The sequence below is a fragment of the Drosophila tropicalis genome, unplaced genomic scaffold, assembly GCF_018151085.1.
Source record: "Drosophila tropicalis isolate 14030-0801.00 unplaced genomic scaffold, ASM1815108v1 contig_845, whole genome shotgun sequence".
Classification (NCBI taxonomy): domain Eukaryota; kingdom Metazoa; phylum Arthropoda; class Insecta; order Diptera; family Drosophilidae; genus Drosophila; species Drosophila tropicalis.
In genome coordinates this window covers 9,275,080-9,297,434 of record NW_027173338.1, presented here as the reverse complement: position 1 = coordinate 9,297,434, position 22,355 = coordinate 9,275,080, and the positions used below count along the sequence as shown (strand labels likewise).

At 36.8% G+C, this 22,355-nt stretch overlaps 4 protein-coding genes across 6 annotated transcripts; all 4 read right to left on the bottom strand.

The window, feature by feature from the left end:
- Positions 1-2,752: 2,752 nt before the first annotated feature.
- LManII (Lysosomal alpha-mannosidase II) lies at positions 2,753-7,209 on the bottom strand. Of its 3 annotated transcripts, none has more exons than XM_068295223.1 (11): positions 7,096-7,209; positions 6,885-7,042; positions 6,442-6,812; positions 6,176-6,381; positions 5,975-6,111; positions 5,729-5,862; positions 4,680-5,323; positions 4,395-4,615; positions 3,912-4,323; positions 3,409-3,851; positions 2,753-3,352 (listed from the first exon to the last, which is right to left on the bottom strand). In XM_068295223.1, exons 2-11 carry the CDS (start codon positions 7,008-7,010, stop codon positions 2,819-2,821), a joined length of 3,228 nt encoding a protein of 1,075 aa, XP_068151324.1. In that variant the 5' UTR covers positions 7,011-7,042; positions 7,096-7,209; the 3' UTR covers positions 2,753-2,818. The 3 variants fall into 3 exon arrangements, with proteins under 3 accessions (XP_068151324.1, XP_068151325.1, XP_068151326.1); XM_068295224.1 differs by lacking the exon at positions 5,729-5,862 and adding an exon at positions 5,438-5,571; XM_068295225.1 differs by having other exon boundaries at positions 6,885-7,034.
- Positions 7,210-9,190: 1,981 nt separating this feature from the next.
- Positions 9,191-11,915, bottom strand: ppk10 (pickpocket 10). The gene is made up of 10 exons (XM_068295600.1): positions 11,529-11,915; positions 11,362-11,467; positions 11,210-11,301; positions 10,701-11,154; positions 10,413-10,531; positions 10,193-10,347; positions 10,067-10,129; positions 9,895-10,001; positions 9,411-9,525; positions 9,191-9,342 (listed from the first exon to the last, which is right to left on the bottom strand). The coding sequence occupies exons 1-10, from the start codon at positions 11,648-11,650 to the stop codon at positions 9,227-9,229; spliced, it is 1,449 nt and encodes a 482-aa protein (XP_068151701.1). The 5' UTR covers positions 11,651-11,915; the 3' UTR covers positions 9,191-9,226.
- A 462-nt stretch (positions 11,916-12,377) lies between these two features.
- LOC137580508 (lysosomal alpha-mannosidase-like) lies at positions 12,378-15,794 on the bottom strand. The gene is made up of 6 exons (XM_068294575.1): positions 15,664-15,794; positions 15,223-15,593; positions 14,693-15,163; positions 14,022-14,632; positions 13,716-13,969; positions 12,378-13,658 (listed from the first exon to the last, which is right to left on the bottom strand). Exons 1-6 carry the CDS (start codon positions 15,748-15,750, stop codon positions 12,456-12,458), a joined length of 2,997 nt encoding a protein of 998 aa, XP_068150676.1. The 5' UTR covers positions 15,751-15,794; the 3' UTR covers positions 12,378-12,455.
- A 1,506-nt stretch (positions 15,795-17,300) lies between these two features.
- On the bottom strand, positions 17,301-21,320 carry LOC137580613 (lysosomal alpha-mannosidase-like). The gene is made up of 7 exons (XM_068294712.1): positions 21,113-21,320; positions 20,688-20,779; positions 20,254-20,624; positions 19,722-20,192; positions 19,053-19,663; positions 18,586-18,809; positions 17,301-18,530 (listed from the first exon to the last, which is right to left on the bottom strand). Exons 2-7 carry the CDS (start codon positions 20,769-20,771, stop codon positions 17,328-17,330), a joined length of 2,964 nt encoding a protein of 987 aa, XP_068150813.1. The 5' UTR covers positions 20,772-20,779; positions 21,113-21,320; the 3' UTR covers positions 17,301-17,327.
- Between the last annotated feature and the right edge of the window lie 1,035 nt (positions 21,321-22,355).

The window sequence follows — 22,355 nt, the reverse complement described above, 5'->3', positions numbered from 1 at the left end:
ATGCAAACTTCGATATGAATTCGGGCATTCCAGCTTAGAAGTACTTAAGTAGATGGTAAATCAAGAAAGGGAAAGTGGTTTAAAAACTAAAACAGAAAAATGTTTTTTTGTTTTTAACTTGACTCGCTTGCGTTTAATGAACTTAATGTATTAAATATTTAACGCGGACTGGACAGAAGCGATTCAAAAAATGAACTCGCTCCAAAAATGAAGTTTAAATTTCAGGAGGAAACCAAAGAGTTTGTTGGAAAGGAGTCTCCAAGTCCTATCAATATTATCTAGGACTTGTGGTGGGAGTCCTGCATCATTTTGAAGGTACAAATAAGGATGCTTGTATGTATAGGTGGTGTGTGTTTGGGATACAATAGGCAAACACAACAACAACACACACACACACACACACACAAAAGAATGTAACTATACAAACTTCATCTTGACAGGTTTGCAGGTTCGAGCATAGTCAAAGAGGACACCGACATTATTTATTGTGTCTAGGCTCAAAATGGTCAAAATGTTTTTAAACACCAAAGAAAGCAGCCAAAGTATGTGAACATTTCAATACACTTACAAAACATCAAATCAAGTGCTTTATTATTTCGTTACTAATATTTATGGTTAAGTTATTTATTGTTAAAATAACTAGTGTAACGATGACAAAGACCGTGTCAAAACTAAAGGACTTTAGGGCAGTGTATTTGCTGACAGCCACTTCCAGGGTGTTAGAAAGGTGGTAGGCTCTTTATCTTGTTTCTCTTGTTTATATTAAGAATTTATGGCTTCCTTTAAAAAACAATGAACCACTCAAAAATACTGCCGTAGTCATTTTCATTTAAATTTTCCTTCTTTTTTCTTTTTGCAAGTAGAACATACCTGCAAAATGTTTTTGCTTTAACACGGCTTGGCCACAAATTGTACTCTGGTCTTACCAAAGTTTTCATTAGCAAGCGTAGCTGGGTTGCTTTTGGTAAAAGGATTTAAAAGCCAAAAGAATTCAAAACCAGAAGGCAGGGGCTAACTTCGATCGCGTCAAAGCTTGTATACCCTTGCAAGTTTTTTGTTACTCTTTCATTACCTTTGATCTTCAAAATAAAAAAACGATTTGAAGGGTTTCTTTATAGTCCATTGCTTGCGAAACGGCTTACATATGTACGACAAAACGAAGTTATTTTTTAGAGTCGTTGTTTTCTGCCGATTGTTCCTATGGGAGCTATAAGATACTATATCTTATCACCCGATCTTGATCAAATTTGGCACAGTCGTTTACAAGTGTAAAAAGATTAATAATTTACTTAGCTTCGCCTTTGTTTATATTAACCCTTAGAAGTGAGCATCTTTCGAGTCATCTCGGAGTAAATCAAACTCCTCACGATCGTAGTTAGTCAAGTTAGTCAAGTTAGTTTCAGTTAAATTTTTTTTTACGATTTTTTTACATTGCTCAAGTGTGATAAATAATTTTGAATGGATTCCAAATGTGTGGGGTAGTAAAATGAAAATTAAACAATTACATACATAATTTACATTACATAGGTCGGCTTGATTGTGGTATCCGACAGAGTCTCCCATTCGTTGTCGTCCAGCTGCTCCTCCGACTGTGGCGAATCGTTGTGGACGCACATGGAAAAATGCTTGCCCTTCAATGAGACTGAAGTCTGGGCCGAAATCGTGCGTTGATTTCCGGCCGATACGGCATCCTGGTTCTAGTCAAGTTCCACTACGGACATACGGTTCATTTGAAACCAAAAAAGCCTTTTTGGAATATTGATTTGCTTCATTGTCTGCAACAAATAACAAATTTGTGTCATCCCTCTCTGACTCTATCGCTCGCTCTTTGCACTTACCCACTGCTCATATATCTCAAAGACGATCCAGGCAAATACGAATCCGAGTACGAATATGTATCCGAATACGTACCGAGTCGTCTCGCCATCACAGTGTGCTAGTCTGGACCAGCATTCCTCCAGGATACTCTCAGCTTTTTCAATAAAGGACTCCAACCGCGGTTTTGGCGGCTCTGGCTCCACAGCGCTTCGAAAAATTGACAAAAGGTTAAACATTTTAGAAAATATATATTTTAGTTTGTCTTTTTCCGATTTTTGTCTGCTTCACTATGAATGAATATTTTGCTGGCATGCCTTGGATATGCCTATCAGCCTACTTGGATGATGTTTGGTTTTTTTTCGGTTTTAAAATTGTTTTTCCCTCTAGTCATCCGCCTACTTGATCGGATGCAGACACACATTAACTACGGTCATGCATAGATAGAAATCCGACGGAACAAAATTATACAGAGTTGGTCCCATGATCCATGAGGTGTATGGGCGGAGATGCTTCCTTCTATGCGTTGCACACTTCTGACCAAAATGAATATACCCTTTTTGCAAGGGTATAATAACGATGGGAAACCGAAAATGATGTAAGTCAAAGCTTAAAACAAGTTTTATTACTTAAAATTTAGCAAGGGAACCAATCATTTCATTTCTCCATCTTTCTTCCTCCCTTAGACCTCTCTCTTTCTCTCCTCAATCTCCTCACAGGTTCTTATAAGTCTGACAAAGTCAGTGAGAAAGGGAGAGACACTTTTCCCTGTTGGATAACTTACTTTTTTAGGTATTGCAAAAGCATTCCCCATTCCAGAAAGAACAGTCTTACGAACACACCAATTCTCTGCTAAACTCTCTCTCTCTCTCTTCTAAGTAAGACTAACGACTTGTAAGCCATATTTGTCAAGTCTTTTCATACTTCAAGTGATCGATGCTTTGTGCATTAAGTTTATTACACTTAATATTAAAATGATTTAAAATAGTTGTTCATTATTGATCTAGTTTGTGGCCAAGAAAACTATAAAAGTACGTATCTCCATTGGATTAATTTCGATAATATACTTTGAGTTCTCTTTTTCGGATAATTGCTCAATGTCAATGCCATTTACTTGACCATCGTCGATATCGCGCTTTATACGATTGCTTTCAGCACCCAAGGATCCAGCTGGTATGCCCTCTTCGGAGTATTTGACTTCTAGAAGTGGCTTTTCAGCACTGAGTAAATGCACCGATTCACCGGATTTCGCAAATGTTGCATACGAATCATATGATTCTGCAGTTGATTCGGCGACAAATTGCATACGCTGGGTCTCATCCAACCAAGCGTTACCATCGAGAGTGGTTTCCCGAACATCTTCTATCTCGAAAGCACTGAGAACATCCTTAATATTCAGTTGAACAGCGTTGGCGTAATATGAATCCTCGCCCTTCTCCATAATATGCTCGAAGCGGACAAGCAATTGATTATCATGCCAGGGTTCCAGAGTCAGCAAGTGCAGGGTCTTTGGCAGGACAACGGAAATGCCATTATACTGTAATAAGGTAGAAGAAGTTAAGAAGGTTTCGCAAAGGAATTACTAAAACTTACGGTATTTGTAAACGAAGTGCCCCAATCATCAACACTCAGGGATTCAGCATTGCTGAATAGCTTCCAGGAGGGTAATAAAGTCTCCAACTGAACAAGTCGTTCAAGTGCCTTAAGAGAGACACCTTCACGCTGCTTGGACAAACCAACGAACAAGTGATGCTTTCCGCGGGCAACCAGTCCATCGCCATATTCGGTTTCATTGAGAGCCTCTCCCACACCAAATGCATCGTCCTTCAACAAACGACGATGCACCATCAGCTCGAGGGCACCATCCTGCAGAGAGCTGCCTCCTTGGGCTCTGTCCACCAGAATGGCCATGCGAGCGGTATCGTCCTCGAGGGCGATTTTAGTTGTAATTGGATAATAATTGCCAGCAACAGCTTCAGCTATCTTAACATCCCAAGTATCGCGATGGTTGAGTTTACGTTTTAACATTTCGCGACCTATAATGAAATTATCTAATTAATACCCGCTTTGTTAGTTTTCGCTTCTATTAATCGTACCATTTGAATCTGTGTAGAATATGCCATTTGATTCGATATCGGACTTGAAACGTGTGATAACTTCTTTGCCAATTTCATCATCAATTGGAATGGGGCCAACTAACCACTCAAATTCGGCATAGTTGCTTTTGTGATAAACTCTAACTACTTGGCTTATCCAATCATTGAATTTCTGATGAACTTCCTCAACCAAATCGCCCTTATATACTTCGATAGTCACTTGGTCAGCTACAGTGACAAGTTTATCCTCGTTGGGTCGGAAAATATATGCCCCAGATGAACGATTCAAGAACTCGGCATTATTTCCAACAGCTCCTTCGTAGTACAAAAACTCTTGGCTAATCAAACGATTCAGGCCATCAGCTGCGACTCCTGTGAGTAGGCCATTGGTATCAAAAGACAATTCAATATGCTGAAATATTAATCAACAATTGATAAGGATTTCAGAAACGAGATAAATAGAAAATGTTAAAACTTTCTTACCTCATTACCAATAACAGTCAGACTTGATCTTTTCTTGGGCTGAGCTTGAGGTTTTGCAAAGTTATTGCGGTTCTCAGATCTTTCAATGAAATATGATCTATAGCCAACTGGAGGCAGGTTGGAGGCCAAGAAAACTAATTCATATTTGGCACTTGATTCCCTGTGCGAAATGTCTATAACTTCCGTAGGCACAGGCACCACTTGAGTGATAAGAGTTGCACCTAGAAAAAGTACACAAGGTAATTAGTATATAAGCCATAGATTATCCTTATCGCTAAGTATTACCATTATTATCTGTGACAACATAATTGTAATCAGATACGGGGACCCTCACATACTCGCTTGTCGAATGGGCCAATGGATTGTAGAGCGTTAGAGTGAATTTTTCAGTTTTCTCTGAAATTTCGCAACTGCTAATGTTCAGAAGGGAACAAGTTTTGAACTCAAACTCGAAGGCTGCACGTGGTTTACTGGCCTTGGCTACGACAGGGCCATCAGATAGTTGATTTAACACCGATTTTATATTCGTTGAACAGGCATCGAAGCCCACACTCAAACGTTTGGCATAGTCCAGAGCGACCTTTTGCTTCTCAGTACCCGTAATGGCATCATGATGCTGCATAATGCCCATTGTTTCCCTCATAAACGACAAATGCGGATCGAATTCGGCTGAAGTTTTAGGGGCCAGAGCACTTAACTGCTTGCAGACCTGCAGGAAGTGATTACCATCACGCTCGTAACGCTTCAGAGTCGGACGCGATGTAAAGTAGCCGGTCCAGTAGGCGTGTGGGTCAGAGGCATATGGGAAGAAGTCATCGGATTTGGTTGGCCAAACGATGCCAGCATCGTGCAATGATTTCAGGTAACAGGATGGTGTTGAGTAGAGCAGATTTATATTCGAGCCATTTGCCTGACGTTCATTGGCATACCTGTTGAACAGAGAAGAAAACTCTTTTGTATTACTTACTGTGGAATTTGAAAATCTTGAAGATCCCTGACTTATTTTCAGTTAAGGAAAGCCTCATCCAGTCACTAGTACTTACATTATCAGTTTATCCAGATTCTTATACCACATGTCAGCATTTTGATAATGGAAATCCTCACCCATGGTAATAAGTAAATTGGGTGTACGATAACCCGTAGCCATTTTATTGACAAATTCAAAAAATGCATCAACCTGGTTTCATATAGACTTATGTAAGGATTCTTGCTTTTATGGTTGATCAATGTGTTTTGGTGTGATGTGAGAACAGGAGAGGAAAGGACGACAAGGCGACTTGTGAGGCTTTCAATAACAAATTACAAAACATAAAATATAAAAAAGAACTATTTACCGTATCAATTTGTCAAGATTCTTGTAATAAACATGAGCAGCCTGGTACGTAAAATCGCCACCCATCGTTATAATGATATTATTGGTACGATAATATTGGCTTTGAGTTTTAACATAGTCCAAAAACGTATTAACCTAATGCCACCAAATGATCAATGAAGAGACACAAACAAAAACTCAACACAATGTCAAACAGTCAAAGGACAAAATACAGATCAAATGTGAAATTCATGATCAATCAACTTACACGCTCCTTCACATTATTGTCGGGACTATGTTTGCCATCAATAATGGGTGTATCACTGCATAGAATATCAAAACAGAAGCCATCGGGTGCTTGATAGTTATTGTACAAGGCTCCACTGAACAGATCAGCTGTCTCTCCTATAAACAAGGAACATTCGATGATGATTAACAAACTTAAATGTGGACTAACACAGAGACTTGCCTAAATTGGCAGAACCATGCCAAATCATTTCAGCATTTTTGGTCATAAGTCGTTCATCCTTATCTTGGTAGTCCAAACGTCCAAAGAACATGCCATCGAATCCCATTTGGGCAAACATTGAAGCCATTTCTCTGGAATGGCCAAACGGATCGATTTGCCAACCAATACGCGGACGTCCACACTCTCCAAAGGTATCATTTAGAAGTCTGCAAAATTTCCCATTCCCATCAAAATTATTTTCTCACACATTTCTAGATCTACTTCACCTTAAACCCCAGGCGAATTGATCGATAACGCTCTGATAATGTGTGGTAGCCTCATCATTCATACTCCAAGCACCGCCAATAAACTCGAGTCTTCCTTGATCGACCAACATTTTGACAGCCTCCTGCACTTTGGGCTTCTGTTCCTTCCACCATTTGAAGAAGAAAGCCGATTCCACATAGATGAAACGTTTCTCTGGATCCTTTAGTAGAGCCTCGACAACGGAATCAATAATATATTGTACACCAGCTTTTTGAATTTTCGTCTCACTGCCATAATAATATTGATCAACGGTTTTTAGCCAACCCACATCGTCATGGGTATGAGCTATGAGATGCACATTCAACATATTTGGCTTAGTGGGATGGCAACTCTAAGGAACAAGAAGATTTTCTCACTTAAAAGTGTTCGATAGCGAAATTTTCTCTTGGATGGGCGTACATACCGCATAACCGCATTGGGAAGCCGATTCCTCCTCCTCCTCCGCCTGTGGCTTAATATTTCGCCCTTCTACATTGTGGAGGGCAAATACGAGAAGAAGTGCCAAACAACTGGCGATTTTGCGAACCATCGCAGTTTTTGTTTCCACTTTAAGCTGGGTTTCTGAGTTATTGTTTTGTTTTATTACTTGAAATCTAAATTGTTTCTATACATACATATGTTTGTTGATAAGAGAGAAGTATAATTATTTGTGCACTTGGTTTTCGTTGATGTTTAGAGGAACTTGTTTATGGGGACTCCCATCCAGAAACGACAACCGAACACGTCGGCAAATTAGAACGTACTGAGCAATCAGAGACCATAAACTCAGCTCGAGACCTACTTGAAAATGAACACTCTCCGGTTTCTGTGTATGTACATACAATTGCACATTGTATATATAAGTATGTATGTATGTATGTATGGCTTTGTATATAAGCCCTCATGCCGGCCACTGATAGGAACGCAAACAACACTTGAAACTCGCATTATAATACAAACATATGTACTTATATATAGATAAGCCTACAGACGCATATGCTTAAGTTTGATTCTGTAAAATTTTGTTAGCCGCCTTTAATATTAGTTTAAAGGACAAGTACTTTTCATATGGATTAGATAAGCACAACTACTTTGGCTCGTTAAATAATTACTAAACATCTTCAAGTACCTGATTAACAGTAATTAACGACATTAATGCTTTTCTGATTATTTCCACCAAACCAACACCTCTCAATGGATCGGCGAGTCGTGTCGCATTGAGTACATTCATAAATTTCAAAACTAATCTTATGGAAACGTGTTTTTGGTCAGCTTAAATGGATCCAATGTCCGCGGAACTCAATCACTTTCCCATAAAGACAACCGACCTTTACAAAATTTACACAAAAAAATTTAATGGAGGAATTGTTAGACTCTTTAAATTTATCTTAATTTTCCACTGTTACTTTTTCCTATAATAATAATATTATATTGATTTAAAGATACAATTAATAATGTAGTTTATACATAGCAAGAGTAAAGTTAATGTAGAATTTAAGGGGAATAACACTCAAACAGTTTAATAAAAAACATTAAAAATGAAATGAATTTAAAATGAAATAAACTTTTAAAACATGAATGGATCTAGGAAAGACAATGAGACACCTTTTGAAATATCGCTATATAGTATCTCTAAATCTTCTCCTATATTTGTATGTTTTAGTTAACCGATTTTGATAAAACAAACTTTTAGAATTGTAGTTGTAACTTACAAACAATAAAGCAAAATATTTAACAAATCGCGATTTTTCTATGGGAGCTATATAATCTTATCGTGATCATACTTAAACAGTCTTTAACTTATTAGTAAATATATTTATTTAACTATTACTTTTGCAAGGAAGGTTCTAACACTGCTGTTGATAAATAAATCTTTTTCGAAATGATCTAGGCGACTTATCCACTTGAATTCGGTTAAACCTCTGAATTTTAAAGTAATTTTCCACACTAAAACTGAAATTATTTTTTATTTTTGGGTCGTGTGGGTATTTTATTTATGAACTGCTCGTGTTAAATCTAAATCATCATAAATCAGTATTCTTTTTAAATTCCTTATAGATAAACAAAAGTAATATTGTCAGCATTATTGAATATTTAATTTTTCCTCACTTAACACAATCTAAGGGATAGAACTAAACTGGCTAAATACTTGGAAAGCCTTCACTTTTGTTTCATACAAAAGTGTGAAAAAGTAATTACTCTTCATTAGGAATGCTCTGTACCCCTGTGGCCATTCACGTTACGACTTGGTGCTATTAAATGTCATTCTCATTAAATATTTAACGAATTTAAAAAGTACAAATTCCATATGATAGGTAAGATAGCAGACTTTCTAAATATCCTACTTTTGGTCACTCATCGGAGTTTCTCTTTTCTGATTTTGAAAGCCAACTAAACTTGTAAATCCATAAATTAACCCCGTTAAAAATGATGCCTTGTGGTTGGCTTTAGGTACTCATCGAAGTTTGAAGGGTCGGAGATTCGTTGGCATACCAACGTAAAAGTATGTATATAAATCCATGTATAAATGTTGCACCATGTTGGTTTTTGACATTTTTGCCTCCTTTTATACTAGAATGTATGTGTAAGAGAGCCGGAAATATTAACTGGGTGACGAGCTGTTAAGCCAACAGATTTATTTTGCATTGGATATGTTACAATGTGACAAAAACATCAGCAGAGTGCAGACAACGGATTGTCTGTATACATTTTAATGTGTAAGCTGGTGCCATCAAACAACCAAAAGAAAAAAAAGCAATTGATACTTTAAATTTTATAGCCAACAATATGCCAAATTAAACGCATCGTAAAGAAATATATAAATTCCACCAGACCCAAAACACTGAAGCCCAGAAATAGTCCAGCTGTTCCACCAATCGAAACTGCATTGAAGAGACAATAAATAGGATTAGTTAGTTAAGTTGAGATTAATCCTAAATTTAGTACGTACCTAGGAGATCGGAGAAAGAGAATATAACTTGCCTCTTCAGACGATTCTGTGGCCAAGTTTTCATCGAAATGGCACTACCAATACTACCCAATAACTGCTTGGACCCAATCATGGGCTGAGAACGATAAAATTGGGAAAATTTTGAAATTTTAATAAAGTGTTCACACTTTTTTCATTTTAAATAATATAAAAATTAATATTTGTGAGTTTCTTTCTTTGTTTTTCGAATGGGTATATAATATTTTATACCAAATTTATATTGATTGGACACGCCAATGGAATGAGTTATTGTGGAAAATCTCGATTTTTGAAGCTTAACAAAATAACATTTTGTGGGTTAAAATGAATATGAATAAGAAATGCATAATAAGAAATTAAAATAAATTGCAATTTCCTCCAAATCGAAACAATATTAACGAGATATAGCATCAAAATCATATTGTAAACCGAGGAAAAGCTATATTTACTTTTGGCCAATACTCACAAGGGCACTTTTAGTTGTTACCACCGCATCGAGGCAACTTTGTTCGCAATAACAAGTAGCCGGCTTTTCATGTTTGCCATGTTCCTCATATAATTTAAGAAAGAAACCTAAAACAAAGGTTTGGAAAACTTGACCAACTCTTGAAGTTATTAGTGATCATTATGGAACTTACTGGCGTGTTTGGGAAAACAGGCCTTTAACGTTTTATAATCGCACACAGTTTTTGGTTTCGAAACTAAAAGTTGAATGGGATTCTAAATAACATTTTAATAATAGATAATTGAACTATAATACTTACTCCGATTTGGATAGAAATGTGGAATGCATTTACATATTCTATAGGCGAGATTAATGCGACATTCCTGTTGACAGATATTTCTTGTATAAATTGGGAAATGTGTCAAATTTGATTCGTGATGGAAACGGCACTTTCTCTGCCTAATGGAAGTTTCCCTGTTTAATTGTAAAAAAGAAAAACGTAAGATTAAGGTGGGAATACAAATAGTTATAGATATGACTTTTCTAGATTCTCTTCGGCTGTGATTTCTTCACTTTCGGGATCATAGACGACACCTTCATCTGTGTAACCAAAATTGTTATCCACTTTCATCACTTCAAAGGCAGAATGTATATAGCTCTAGAAATACAATTATGAAAATTATAGTGAAAGGCGGATCAAAGCATGTAGAATAGTAAAAATATACCCCCTAAAGTATGCCATATGCAGCTCAACAAAGGACGAAAGGTGAATTTTACGACAGACTATTTATTGCATACATTTGGGGCACACTTTAAATTAAACTTACATCAATGGCTATGCTGGTGAATCCAAGCAGGGTAAACGATACATCCTTTTCAAAGAAAGAACCAAGTTGAACTTGGAGCAAAGTTCGACTATGCTCGTACTTGTTGTACTCGGGATACGAGCCAAAGATTAAATACCGTGAACTATACTCTTTGCCCAATTTGGTATTACCCAAATAGCATAATCCATACTCGGTGAGCACTTGCCGGACATGAATATTGACCTGACCGTCGATACTGCGTGTCCTTTGTTTTTCCACTGGCTCATACGTACTATCGAATGTCAGATTGTATATCAATTCCATATATTGTTCGGGCTTAATGCCCAAATTCATAAGAATAGCATCAATATTATCGCTGCCCGGAATATTCTGAAAGTTGGTATACGTTGAATTTGCCAAATTTTCCATAAAGTTCCAAAATTCTGTCTTGTCTTGTCCCTTGATACCATTGGCTCTGGAAACAAGATCTCTTGAAATGGGGAGTCTCTATTCAATTTGAAGAGTATTACCGACAATAACTACTGAAGAGGCTGTCATTCAATCTCTGCATTGGGCAAACAGTTAGACTTGGTAATGTTGTGTTCCAGAAATGATAGTTACGCTGAAATAGTTGTTATAGTTTTTTATAAATTCCAAATTGGTAACTGTATCCTTGGAGTACCTCAAGTCCAATATGCGTACTCTTTGTGTAGTAGCGATCCACAGAGGATAGACAAACATTTATACAAAAGTAAATGGATACAACCAAAAGAGCGCACCATAACAATCTGCAAGATATAACACATACTTTATGACAAAACAAACTAATGGTCTTTCTAACACTTTCACCTTTCAAACACAATCAACATGGGTTTTACAATATACCGAAATCCGTGAATGCAACAATTATCGAAATATAATTTAATATAGTCCAATATAATTTTCGGACCTCTCCAATTAAGCTTCGTCATCTTGTTAGTTTCTATTTGGAATCAAAATCAATATTAAACTGGGTTCTACTGTTGGGTCAACAATTGTTTATAACTATAGTTTCATAGCCATTTGCTGGCGTGACTGAATTCATTTATTTATAATGAAGTACATAACATTTCCATTTTCTCTTTATTGTTCATACTTGTTGTAATGGAGGTGTGTAACATATACACACTTAAGTTTCGTTAAATCAGGACGAAGTAAATTTTAGTTTTAGATTTTTAAAGAAGACTCAATAAAGAGAATCCTATGGAATGTCTGATCTAAATTACAATTTCTTTTAGTATTGTAGTTGTATTATTATATTATTATATGACTATATGTTTTGATTTAAATGCCAACAATAAAAGCCTGGTGAAAAAATAAACAAAATGTTTGCCAGGTTCAACTCTCTAAGCACTATTTGTTACAGAAGGAAATGACGAAAGTGCTGACAAAAAACTATCTCTATTGGAAAATGATCTCATAAGCGCTGGAGAATGCTATACGATAATAAAGAGAACAGCTAAATCAGCCAAACACAGCCCGAATGCTTGGAGTATCATTATATTTATCACGATTTTTATATGCATTTGCTTGATCTGTAAGGCATTAATGACCAGAATGAGAAATGGGAACAATATAGATGCTTGCGATATCGAAGAAAGTAGTTATACCACCGAAAGGACAAGCTCAAATCATTCTTGCAATTGCGACAATTATAGATTTATATCGGAATAAGTTTGTAAACACAAACTTAAAATTTTATATTTGCAACAATATGATAATACACTTGATATTTTGTTAACGCTTAATAATAAATGTACGAATCTGCATTGGGTACAAAGTGACGCTGAATTCGGAATTAGCCATCGATGCATTTGCTGACAATGGCTTGTGAGAGGCTGTAAAGTACTCAACCTTAGAGGGATCCGTACCATCCACATCGTGATGGAACTTGAGTCTCTTCATCTCACTTAGGGGCAGGTTTCCATCTAATGTTGTCTCTCGAATCTCTTTTCCAGCCAAAGTGTCAAATATTGTTCGGATGTTGAAGCTTAACACATTGCTTTCGGTATGATCCATCACATGCTCAAAACGAAGTAAGATCTCATCACTCGAATAAGGTTCCAGAGTCAAAAGATTAATCGATTGTGGTAAGTCAGTAAAGTCGGGAAGCTTATTTGGCAGGACGGAAGCAACGCTGTTGGATTTACTGAAGAATTTCCAGAATGGTAGATGAATTTCCTCCTGTGTCAAGCGTTCAGCTCGTGTGGGCTTTTCTGATACATAATTAACGATTAGAAAAACTTTTCCACGAGCTACCAATCCTGTACCAAACTGTTCTTCGTTAAGAGCTTCCCCTACTCCAAAATTATCATCAGATAATAAGCGGCGATGGATCATCAGTTCCAGCACTCCATCTTCTTGACTTGAACCACCTTGAGCACGATCATTGAGAAGAGTCATACGTTTCTTCTCATCTTGAAGTGAAATTCTAGTCGTCACTGGATAATAGTTAGCACTTATTTCTTCTGTCAAATCAGGATCGAAATTTTCTCGTTCGTTTCGCTTTCGTTCAAGCATCTCTCGACCGTTGGAATCAGTGTAAAATACTCCATTCGAAGAGATGTCACTCTTGAAGCGGGTTACTATCTCTTTGCTAGTATTATCATCCACTGGAATTGGTCCAACTAGCCACTCGAACTCCACACGATTAACGCCATCATATAAACGGATTACTTGCGAAATCCATTCGTTCACGTGTTGATGGACTTCCTGAACTCTGTCGCCATTATACACCGTTAAATCGATCTTGTCACTCAACTCTTTAATGTCCCCATCAGGACGAAAAACGTACGCCCCCGAGGACCGATTTTTCTCTTCACCATTGTTGCCAAGGAATCCTTGATAGAGAGCAAAGGTCTGTTCGATATTTGCAGTAACTCCGTTCATGACGACAGTTTTCAGTCGTCCAGTACTATTGTCAAACACTAGTTTTATAAGCTAAAGGATATAGATAATTAATACGTTTCCTTCTTATTTTGTTTCCAAACTTTTTACCGAATTCTGAATCTCCAAATCATTTTCATCGCTAAGTGCATAATAAGGTGGACTCCATTTCTTCGAATAAGAGCCTCGGGATAAGCCGGATCGATCTACCTGACTTCTTGGAGTTGGCAGGATTCGTATATAGAAACTGGCAATCTTTTCTACTGACGCTTTGAACACCAATTCGTGCTGAGTTACATTTGCTCGGTGTCCAAGATCCAAGACCTCTGACGGAACAGGAACAAGCTCAAAAGATACTTCCCGACCTACAAAAAAGATTAAAGAGTAAAATAGATCGCTCATTCAGTGTTAACCTACCTTTTTCATCGGCAATAACATAGTTCTTATCCTTAACGGGCACACGTACATATTGGGTGGAAGTGTGGGCCAAAGGATTGAAAAGGGTCACCACCAGATTATTGGCACTCTCCTGAGTTAAAGCACAGACACTTATGTTCAACTCCAAGCAACTGGAGAACTCTCCAGTGGTAAGATTTGTTAGAATCCTAAGAGCATCACGAGCATTTGTTTCAGCTCCAACTATGGCGTCGGTTAGAAGTCGATCATAGTCGCGGGCCACAGTTTGCTTCTCTGTGCCAGTAATGGCATCATGATGTTGCATTACACCCATCGTCTGACGCAGAGTATTTAAAGGACTCGTGTGTTGGGTCGTAGTCAGATTGGCGAATGTACTTAACTGTTTGACAACTTGAAGAAAATGATTACCATCTCTCTCAAACCGCTTCTGCGTTGGACGTGAAGTAAAGTAACCAGTCCAATAAGCATGACTATCGCTAGAATACGGAAAGAAGTCCTGGGTTTTATTGGGCCAAGTTTGCTCAAGCTGATGAAGGGCCTTCAGATAACATCCCGGAGTCGAATATAAAAGATGGACGCGAGAGCCCTCGGTTTGACGGGCATTTACATATCTAAATTATATGAAGATTTCATTAATTTCAGTCCCCTTACTCTATTTCCTTTGTACATACTTGATGAGTTTGTCCATATTCTTAAAATTGACTTCTGCATTCTCATACTGAAAATCATCTCCCATGGGAACCATAACGTGATTGGTCCTATACGCCTTTGAGACTGTTGTTATATGGCTTAGAAAATCATTAACTCTGGATCGAACATTGTTATCGAAACTATCCCCATCGATAATTGGATCATCCCCGCAATGGACGTCAAAGCAATAACCACCTGGCGCTGAATAATGGCCATAGAGTGATCCAGCAAAGAAATCCGAGTTGCTAAGCGATTCACTAGATTGCCATATCATTTCCATGCTTAAGTCATCCATCCGTTTCCTCTTGTCTATATAATCGATGCGGGCGAAAAATTCGCCACTAAATCCCATTTGAGCGAATATCGAAGCCATTTCCCGAGAATGTCCAAATGGGTCGATTTGCCACCCAATATTGGGACGGCCACAGGCACCAAATGAATCACTTAGGTACCTAAAAATTGACTAAAATTTAAAGAAAATGCTTTTCATGTCTATCTTAATTATGCCTACTTCAAGCCCACACTGAACTGATCGATAATACTTTGATAATGAGCAGCTGCTTCATCGTTCATACTCCAACCGCCGCCTGTGAATTCCAATTGTCCATTCTCAACCAATTTATTCACCGCCAATTTTATAGTCTCTGATTGCTCGTTAAACCATTTGAAGAAAAACGATGTCTCAACCTGGATAAAACGTCGATTTGAGTCTTTCAAGAGTTCCTGAACCACTGAATCCAAAATATATTGAACTCCAGCATGCTGTATTTGATTCTCAGCTCCATAATAATATTGATCAAAGGTCTTAAGCCATCCGACGTCATCGTGTGAATGTGGAACCAGGTGAACGTTGATCATATCCTGCCTTAATGCGGGACATGACTATATAAGAAATATTTTATAAACTTTTTTTAGTCATTCAGATCCTTAGTAATGACGTCATTAATAACACCTCAAATCCACATCCAGCGTCCGAGCCTATTATGCTCGAAGACAGTAAGACAGCCCAAGTAAACAGTAGAACGCTGAAGTACTTCATGGCGACAAGAAAAGAGCTCCAAACGGCATCCAAACGAACCTCCAACTGAGTGGCAGCAAAAAAACTAAACTTATTTTCTATGTCGAGTTACTGTTTTAATCAACCATGTCCGTGGGGGAGCTCTTATTGCGGCGATAAGCGCCAAATAAGTATATATGTATGTGTGTATGTATGTGTAAGTATATATGTATGCATGTAGCACTTGGGAGAAGCTTAAGCCCGCTATATGGCGAATGGGTAATATTAAAGTTAAACCATTTATGTACTTAAAGCGATAGCGTTTTTGTCCACTAAACAATACAAAATAAATTAAGTATTTATATATATTTGTATGCATGAGCACATCAGTCAATTTGTAGCCTATTTGTGGCAATAATGCATATCTCAATTGAGAATCGTAACATATGTATGTACGTAGGTATACTTACAGTAGTAAAAGTCTTATCTTAGTTCATAAAGTTTTCACAAATTGGATTTTGAATGATTCCAAACGAGTACAATATTATTTTATGAATTTGAGATTAGATTTGGTTAGTCATTCTTGTGCAGATTCTCTACGGTAGAGAGATTTGTTGTTTATTTATATTCAACTTTTAAAAGGCATACTAATCAGATGGATTCAAAAATCAATCTGTTAAATCGCAATCACATTAAGATTATTGAAATATTTATTTGTTTCAATCAATATTTGAAGAAGTGATATTCTATTTTTTGTTCTTTTAAGGATCCTGTAAAGTTCCTTGTAGGTTATTGCATGAAATATATTATTTCTTTCCATCCTCTCTACTAAAAAACTAAATCTCACAATCAAAGCTGATAAGAGCATCAAAATGAATCGATTTCGTATTCCTATCGACTCTTAATCATTCATTTTCTTGGTTAAGAGTACTGAAGTAATTATTTTTCTTATTAAGAAATGAACAAATTTAAACTATATAATTTTATTTAAACCTAGTTAGTTAGTTATAAGTATAGAGAATGTCGTAATCTTCTCTTAGTCAAATAATAATTGAGTTCCATTTTGGGTTTTTTTTGTGTTTTTGAGTCGAGACTGCCTTTATCTAATATCTAATATCATGACTAAGTCAGTTATCAGTTGGATACACCTTAATTTATAATAGAATATTAAATAAGAGCATAAGTCCGAATTCGCCATTAGATAGTAAGAGTGGATATATTCCGGATACGTCCAATTGTCACGGCTTCGCTAACCACACTTTCTTTCCTGTCTCCATTATGTCATTATTGATAATAAAACATGAATTGGGCTTAAGGTGACGCTTGAAAACTTAATCAACACTATATGTAGATATCATCTGATAATATAAGGCGATAGAGCATCAGTTTTAGCATTACTTGTTTCATCTCTTTGCTCAATCACTGGAGTTAGTCCAACTAGCCACTCAAACTTTACACGATTAACACCGTCGTATATGGAATACGATTGTAGGAAACAAATAATCCACAAATTAATTGCTCAACTAAATCTAAATCTCCCTGCATACATTTAAAAATACAAGGTAAGCAACACAAAAATAAATGCAGACTAATTCTTATATAATTCACCGGATATTTTATTAACGCTTGATTATAAATGTGCGGATCTGCATTGGGTATAAGGTGACGTTGAAAACCGAATTAGCCATCGATGCATTTGCTGTCAATGGCTTATGGGAGGCTGTGAAGTACTCAACCTTAGAGGGATCCGTACCATCCACATCGTGATGGAACTTGAGTCTCTTCATCTCACTTAGGGGCAGGTTTCCATCTAATGTTGTCTCTCGAATCTCTTTTCCAGCCAAAGCGTCAAATATTGTTCGGATGTTGAAACTGAGCACATTGCTTTCAGTATGATCCATCACATGCTCAAAACGAAGTAAGATCTCATCACTCGAATAAGGTTCCAGAGTCAAAAGATTAATCGGTTGTGGTAAGTCAGTAAAGTCGGGAAGCTTAATTGGCAGGACGGAAGCAACGCTGTTGGATTTACTAAAGAATTTCCAGAATGGTAGATGAATTTCCTTTTGATTTAGGCGCTCAGCACGCGTGGCCTTCACTGTTGCATTATTCAAGACAAGAAAAACTTTTCCACGTGCCACCAAGCCTATTCCAAACTGTGTTTCGTTGAGAGGTTCTGAGACACCAAACCAATCATCAGAGAGTAAGCGGCGATGGATCATCAGTTCCAGCATTCCATCTTCAAGACTTGAACCACCTTGAGCACGATCATTAAGCAGAGTCATACGTTTCTTCTCATCCTGAATACAAATTCTAGTCGTCACTGGATAATAGTTACCACTAACTTTTTCTGTTAAATCAGGATCGAAATCTTCTCGTTCGTTTCGCTTTCGTTCAAGCATCTCTCGACCGTTGGAATCAGTGTAAAATACTCCATTCGAAGAGATGTCACTCTTGAAGCGGGTTACTATTTCTTTGCTGCAATTATCATTCACTGGAATTGGTCCAACTAGCCATTCGAACTCCACACGATTAACGCCATCATATAAACGGATTACTTGAGAAATCCATTCGTTCACATGTTGATGGACTTCCTGAACTCTTTCGCCATTATATACCGTTAAGTCGATCTTGTCACTCAACTCTTTAATGTCTCCATCAGGACGAAAAGCGTAGGCCCCTGAGGACCGATTTTTTGTTTCTTGGTTGTCTCCACGAAATCCTTTGTAAATGCCAAAAGTCTGTTCAATATTTTCAGTAACTCCGTTCATTGCAACAGTTTTCAATTTTCCAGTTCTATTGTCAAACACTAGTTTTATGAGCTAGAGAATATAGAAAATTAATGTAATGCATTCATTTGGTATCCAAACTTCTTACCGAATTTTGAATGACCAATTCATTATCATCACTAGGTCTCTGATAAGTTGGGTTCCTTTTCTTAGTACTAGAACTTTTTGTAGAAGGGAGAATTCGTATATAGAAACTGGCAATCTTTTCTACTGACGCTTTGAACACTAATTCATGCTGAGTAATTTTTGATCGGTGTCGAAGAGCTAAGACCTCCGATGGAACAGGAACAAGCTCATAAGTTACTTCCCGACCTAAATGAAAAGGCACCTTAGGTTAATAGTTTTAGAATTTTTCAAGTGGGAATGTATTATAGCGAATTTCGACCCCTAATCGACAAAGAAACCTAAAAAATGTGTTTTCCTTTGGATAATATTTGTCGTTTGCTTACAGGACAAAGCCTTGTTTTATGTCAATAGGTCAATTAGGCGATTACTTTAAAGAACGGATTTCTCCTAATTCACATACCAAAATTTCGCGATCCAATGTTGACTTACCTTTTTCGTCGACAATAACATAACTCTCATTCTTTACGGGCACACGGACATATTGGGTGGAAGTGTGGGTCAAAGGATTATATAGAGTCACCACCAGGTTATCAGCTTTTTCTTGAGTTAAAGCACAGACACTTATGTTTAGATTAAGACAACTAGTGAACTCTCCAGTGGTAAGATTGGTTAGAATCCTAAGAGCATCACGAGCATTTGCTTCAGCTCCAACTAAGGCGTCGGTTAAAAGGCGATCATAGTCGCTGGCCACAGCTTGTCTTTCAGTGCCCGTAATTGCATCGTGATGCTGCATTAAACCCATGGTCCGACGTAAGATATCCAAGACACTTGTGTGCTGGGTCCGAGTCAGATTGGCGAATGTACTTAACTGTTTGACCACCTGAAGAAAATGATTTCCATCTCGTATAAACCGCTTTTGAGTTGGGCGTGAAGTAAAGAAACCAGCCCAGTAAGAATGACTATCACTAGAATATGGAAAGAAGTCCTGGGTTTTATTTGGCCACGTTTGTTCCAGTTGATGAAGTGACTTCAGGTAACAAGCAGGCGTCGAATACAAAAGATTGATGCGAGAGCCTTCGGTTTGTCGGGCATTTACATATCTAGATTTCATAAAGGAAGTGTAAAGAATTAACTCAATTTCATATTCATGATACATACTTGATGAGTTTGTCCATATTTTCAAAGTTAATTTCTGCATTCTGAAAACGAAAATCCTCACCCATGGATATCATTACATGATTGGATCTAAACCACTGCGACAGCCATGTTGAATGGTTCAAAAAGCCATCAACTTTGATTTTAACATTATTGTCGAATCGATTTCCATCGATAATTGGATCAAAATCGCAAAGAACGTCAAAGCAAAAGCCTCGCGGCTCTGAATAATGGTCATGAGGTGCTCCAGCGAAAATATCAGAGTTGCTGAGCGATTCACTAGATTGCCAGATCACTTCCAAATTCAATTCATTATTGCGAGCTATCCTGTCCATAAAATCTATGCGAGTGAAAAACTCGCCACTATATCCCATTTGGGCAAAAATCGAAGCGATTTCGCGAGAATGGCCAAATGAATCAACTTGCCATCCGATATTGGGACGGCCACAGGAACCAAATGTATCCCTCAGAAACCTAAAAAATAGAGTTCAAGTTTATAACAAAAGCTGATGGAATCTATCCGAATGATATTTACCTCAAGCCCACATTGAATTGATCGATAACACCTTGATAATGAGTAGTTGCTTCATCATTCATAGTCCAACCGCCTCCTGCAAATTCCAATTGTCCATTTTCAACCAATTTCTTTACTGCCAATTTCAAATCCTCGGATTGATCGTTATACCACTTGGAAAAGAACAATATTTCGACTTGTATGAAACGTCGCTTTGGGTTCTTTAAGAGCTCCTGAATCACTGTGTCGATAATTCGTTGAACTCGAATTTTGTTTATTTTAGTTTCAGTTCCATAATAATATTGATCGACGGTCTTTAGCCATCCGACGTCATCATGTGAATGTGCAATTAAGTGCACATTGATTAAATCCTTGTTTAGTTCGGGACATGACTATATGAAAAATGTATAAACTAATTATAGTTTTTAGTATTGCATATAAAAAGACTAAAGTACCTCAAAGCCACAGGTCGCGCTCGAGCTTATTATGCTCAAGGACAGTAACGCACAAGCAAATATTATTTCCTGGAAGTACTTCATGTCCGAACCTCGAACAAAAAAAGGAAAATAATAAGTAAGACAGAAAAAACGCTTTAAATATCCTGTAGTGAGTCTCAGCAACTGACTACAGGATTATAAATCGTTTTTTCTGTAGCCATCTTTTTTGGCATTATTTAAGTGTCCTGTCAACTCTTTTTAGCTTGATCTATAGAAGATTAAATGCTTTGAGGATCATTACAATCATTACGAATATCTTTAGTTTCGTACTGCATATTTAAAAACTTTTATAAAAATTACAATGATTTCACATTTACGTCAAGAAAAAATAAACTTTTTTCCTAAAAATTAAATAAATAACAAAAAAATATAATAAAACTTACTTTTAAAAAATGGCTTTCGTGTTGAATGTTTGTCTAGTTTTCAAATATTTTTGCATATCCTTCAAATACAATCAAAAGGCTACAAGCAGCGGCATTTTTGTTTAACCGTTTTTTTTTAAAAAACAATATTAATAAAGTTAATTTTTTTATTTTTTATCTTCGCTCCGATTTTAAGCTGACCGTCTTTTCCCGGAGGATCACGTATAACTGTCTACTTGTCGGAGCAGTAAGCTAATTAATAGTGAATTCAAATTGTTAACAATATTTGCCCTGTTTCGTCTGTTCATACATTTGCCAAGTATAAAGAAAAGAGACAGTTAAAAATCGCATTTGCGCAAATAGTTTTGTTTGAATTACAACACGCTTAGCTATTCAGGAGAAAATGTTTACATCTGAAACTTACACAGTACATTGTGTACGAGGAAATAGGTTTACATTGCCGTTTTCGTCAAGGCAATACAGGGTTAGTTTATATCGATGACAAAAATTAAATGATGTAGTACTTAAACTACAAATATGTTTCAGGTATTTGATTTTTCAAACTGAAAACATTGAAATCATCTCAAATATGTATGTATATACAAACGCACCTGTAAAAAAAAAACGTCGAAAGCTGGCATCACAATAATTACGTGTCATCATCTGTATACAATAACCAACAAATAAATTCTTCATTAAATTTCTTGGGAGCCGAGAAAATCAAATTTAAAATAAAAAAAAAAAGGAGCTAACCCGCTGTCCACCACTGTATATACATATGTATATACGTCCAGTTCTAGTACTAAGTTGGGATTGAATTTTTTTTCGCAAACTGTTGTTTGATAGCAATGAAAGAGGTAGACATTCACAACAAATTGATTTAATATTATATTTGGAAATAATGTAGCTAGGTTTTTGTTGTAGGTTTCTGAACGCTAAAAACAAAACAAAAGGCTTTGCTTTATATCAAAACTTTGTTGGTAAAGGTTAAAATATTTCTATCTTTTTTAAAATGCACAAGAAAAAAAAAACTTATACAAAATAGTTCATGTAATTGCAAAATTTGTTTCTTTGCCCAAAACTCAGTATTTAGAAGTTAAACTCGGTTAACGTCCATTGTACAGTAATGATAACGTATACGCAGCGTGTGACATGCATAAGTTGCATTGTTTGAGAAACTAGACAACTCCATAGCCAGAGTCACCCCCAATACACTGGGTACACTGGCTAAAAGTGTTGCATACTTCTAGGGACGAAAAATATA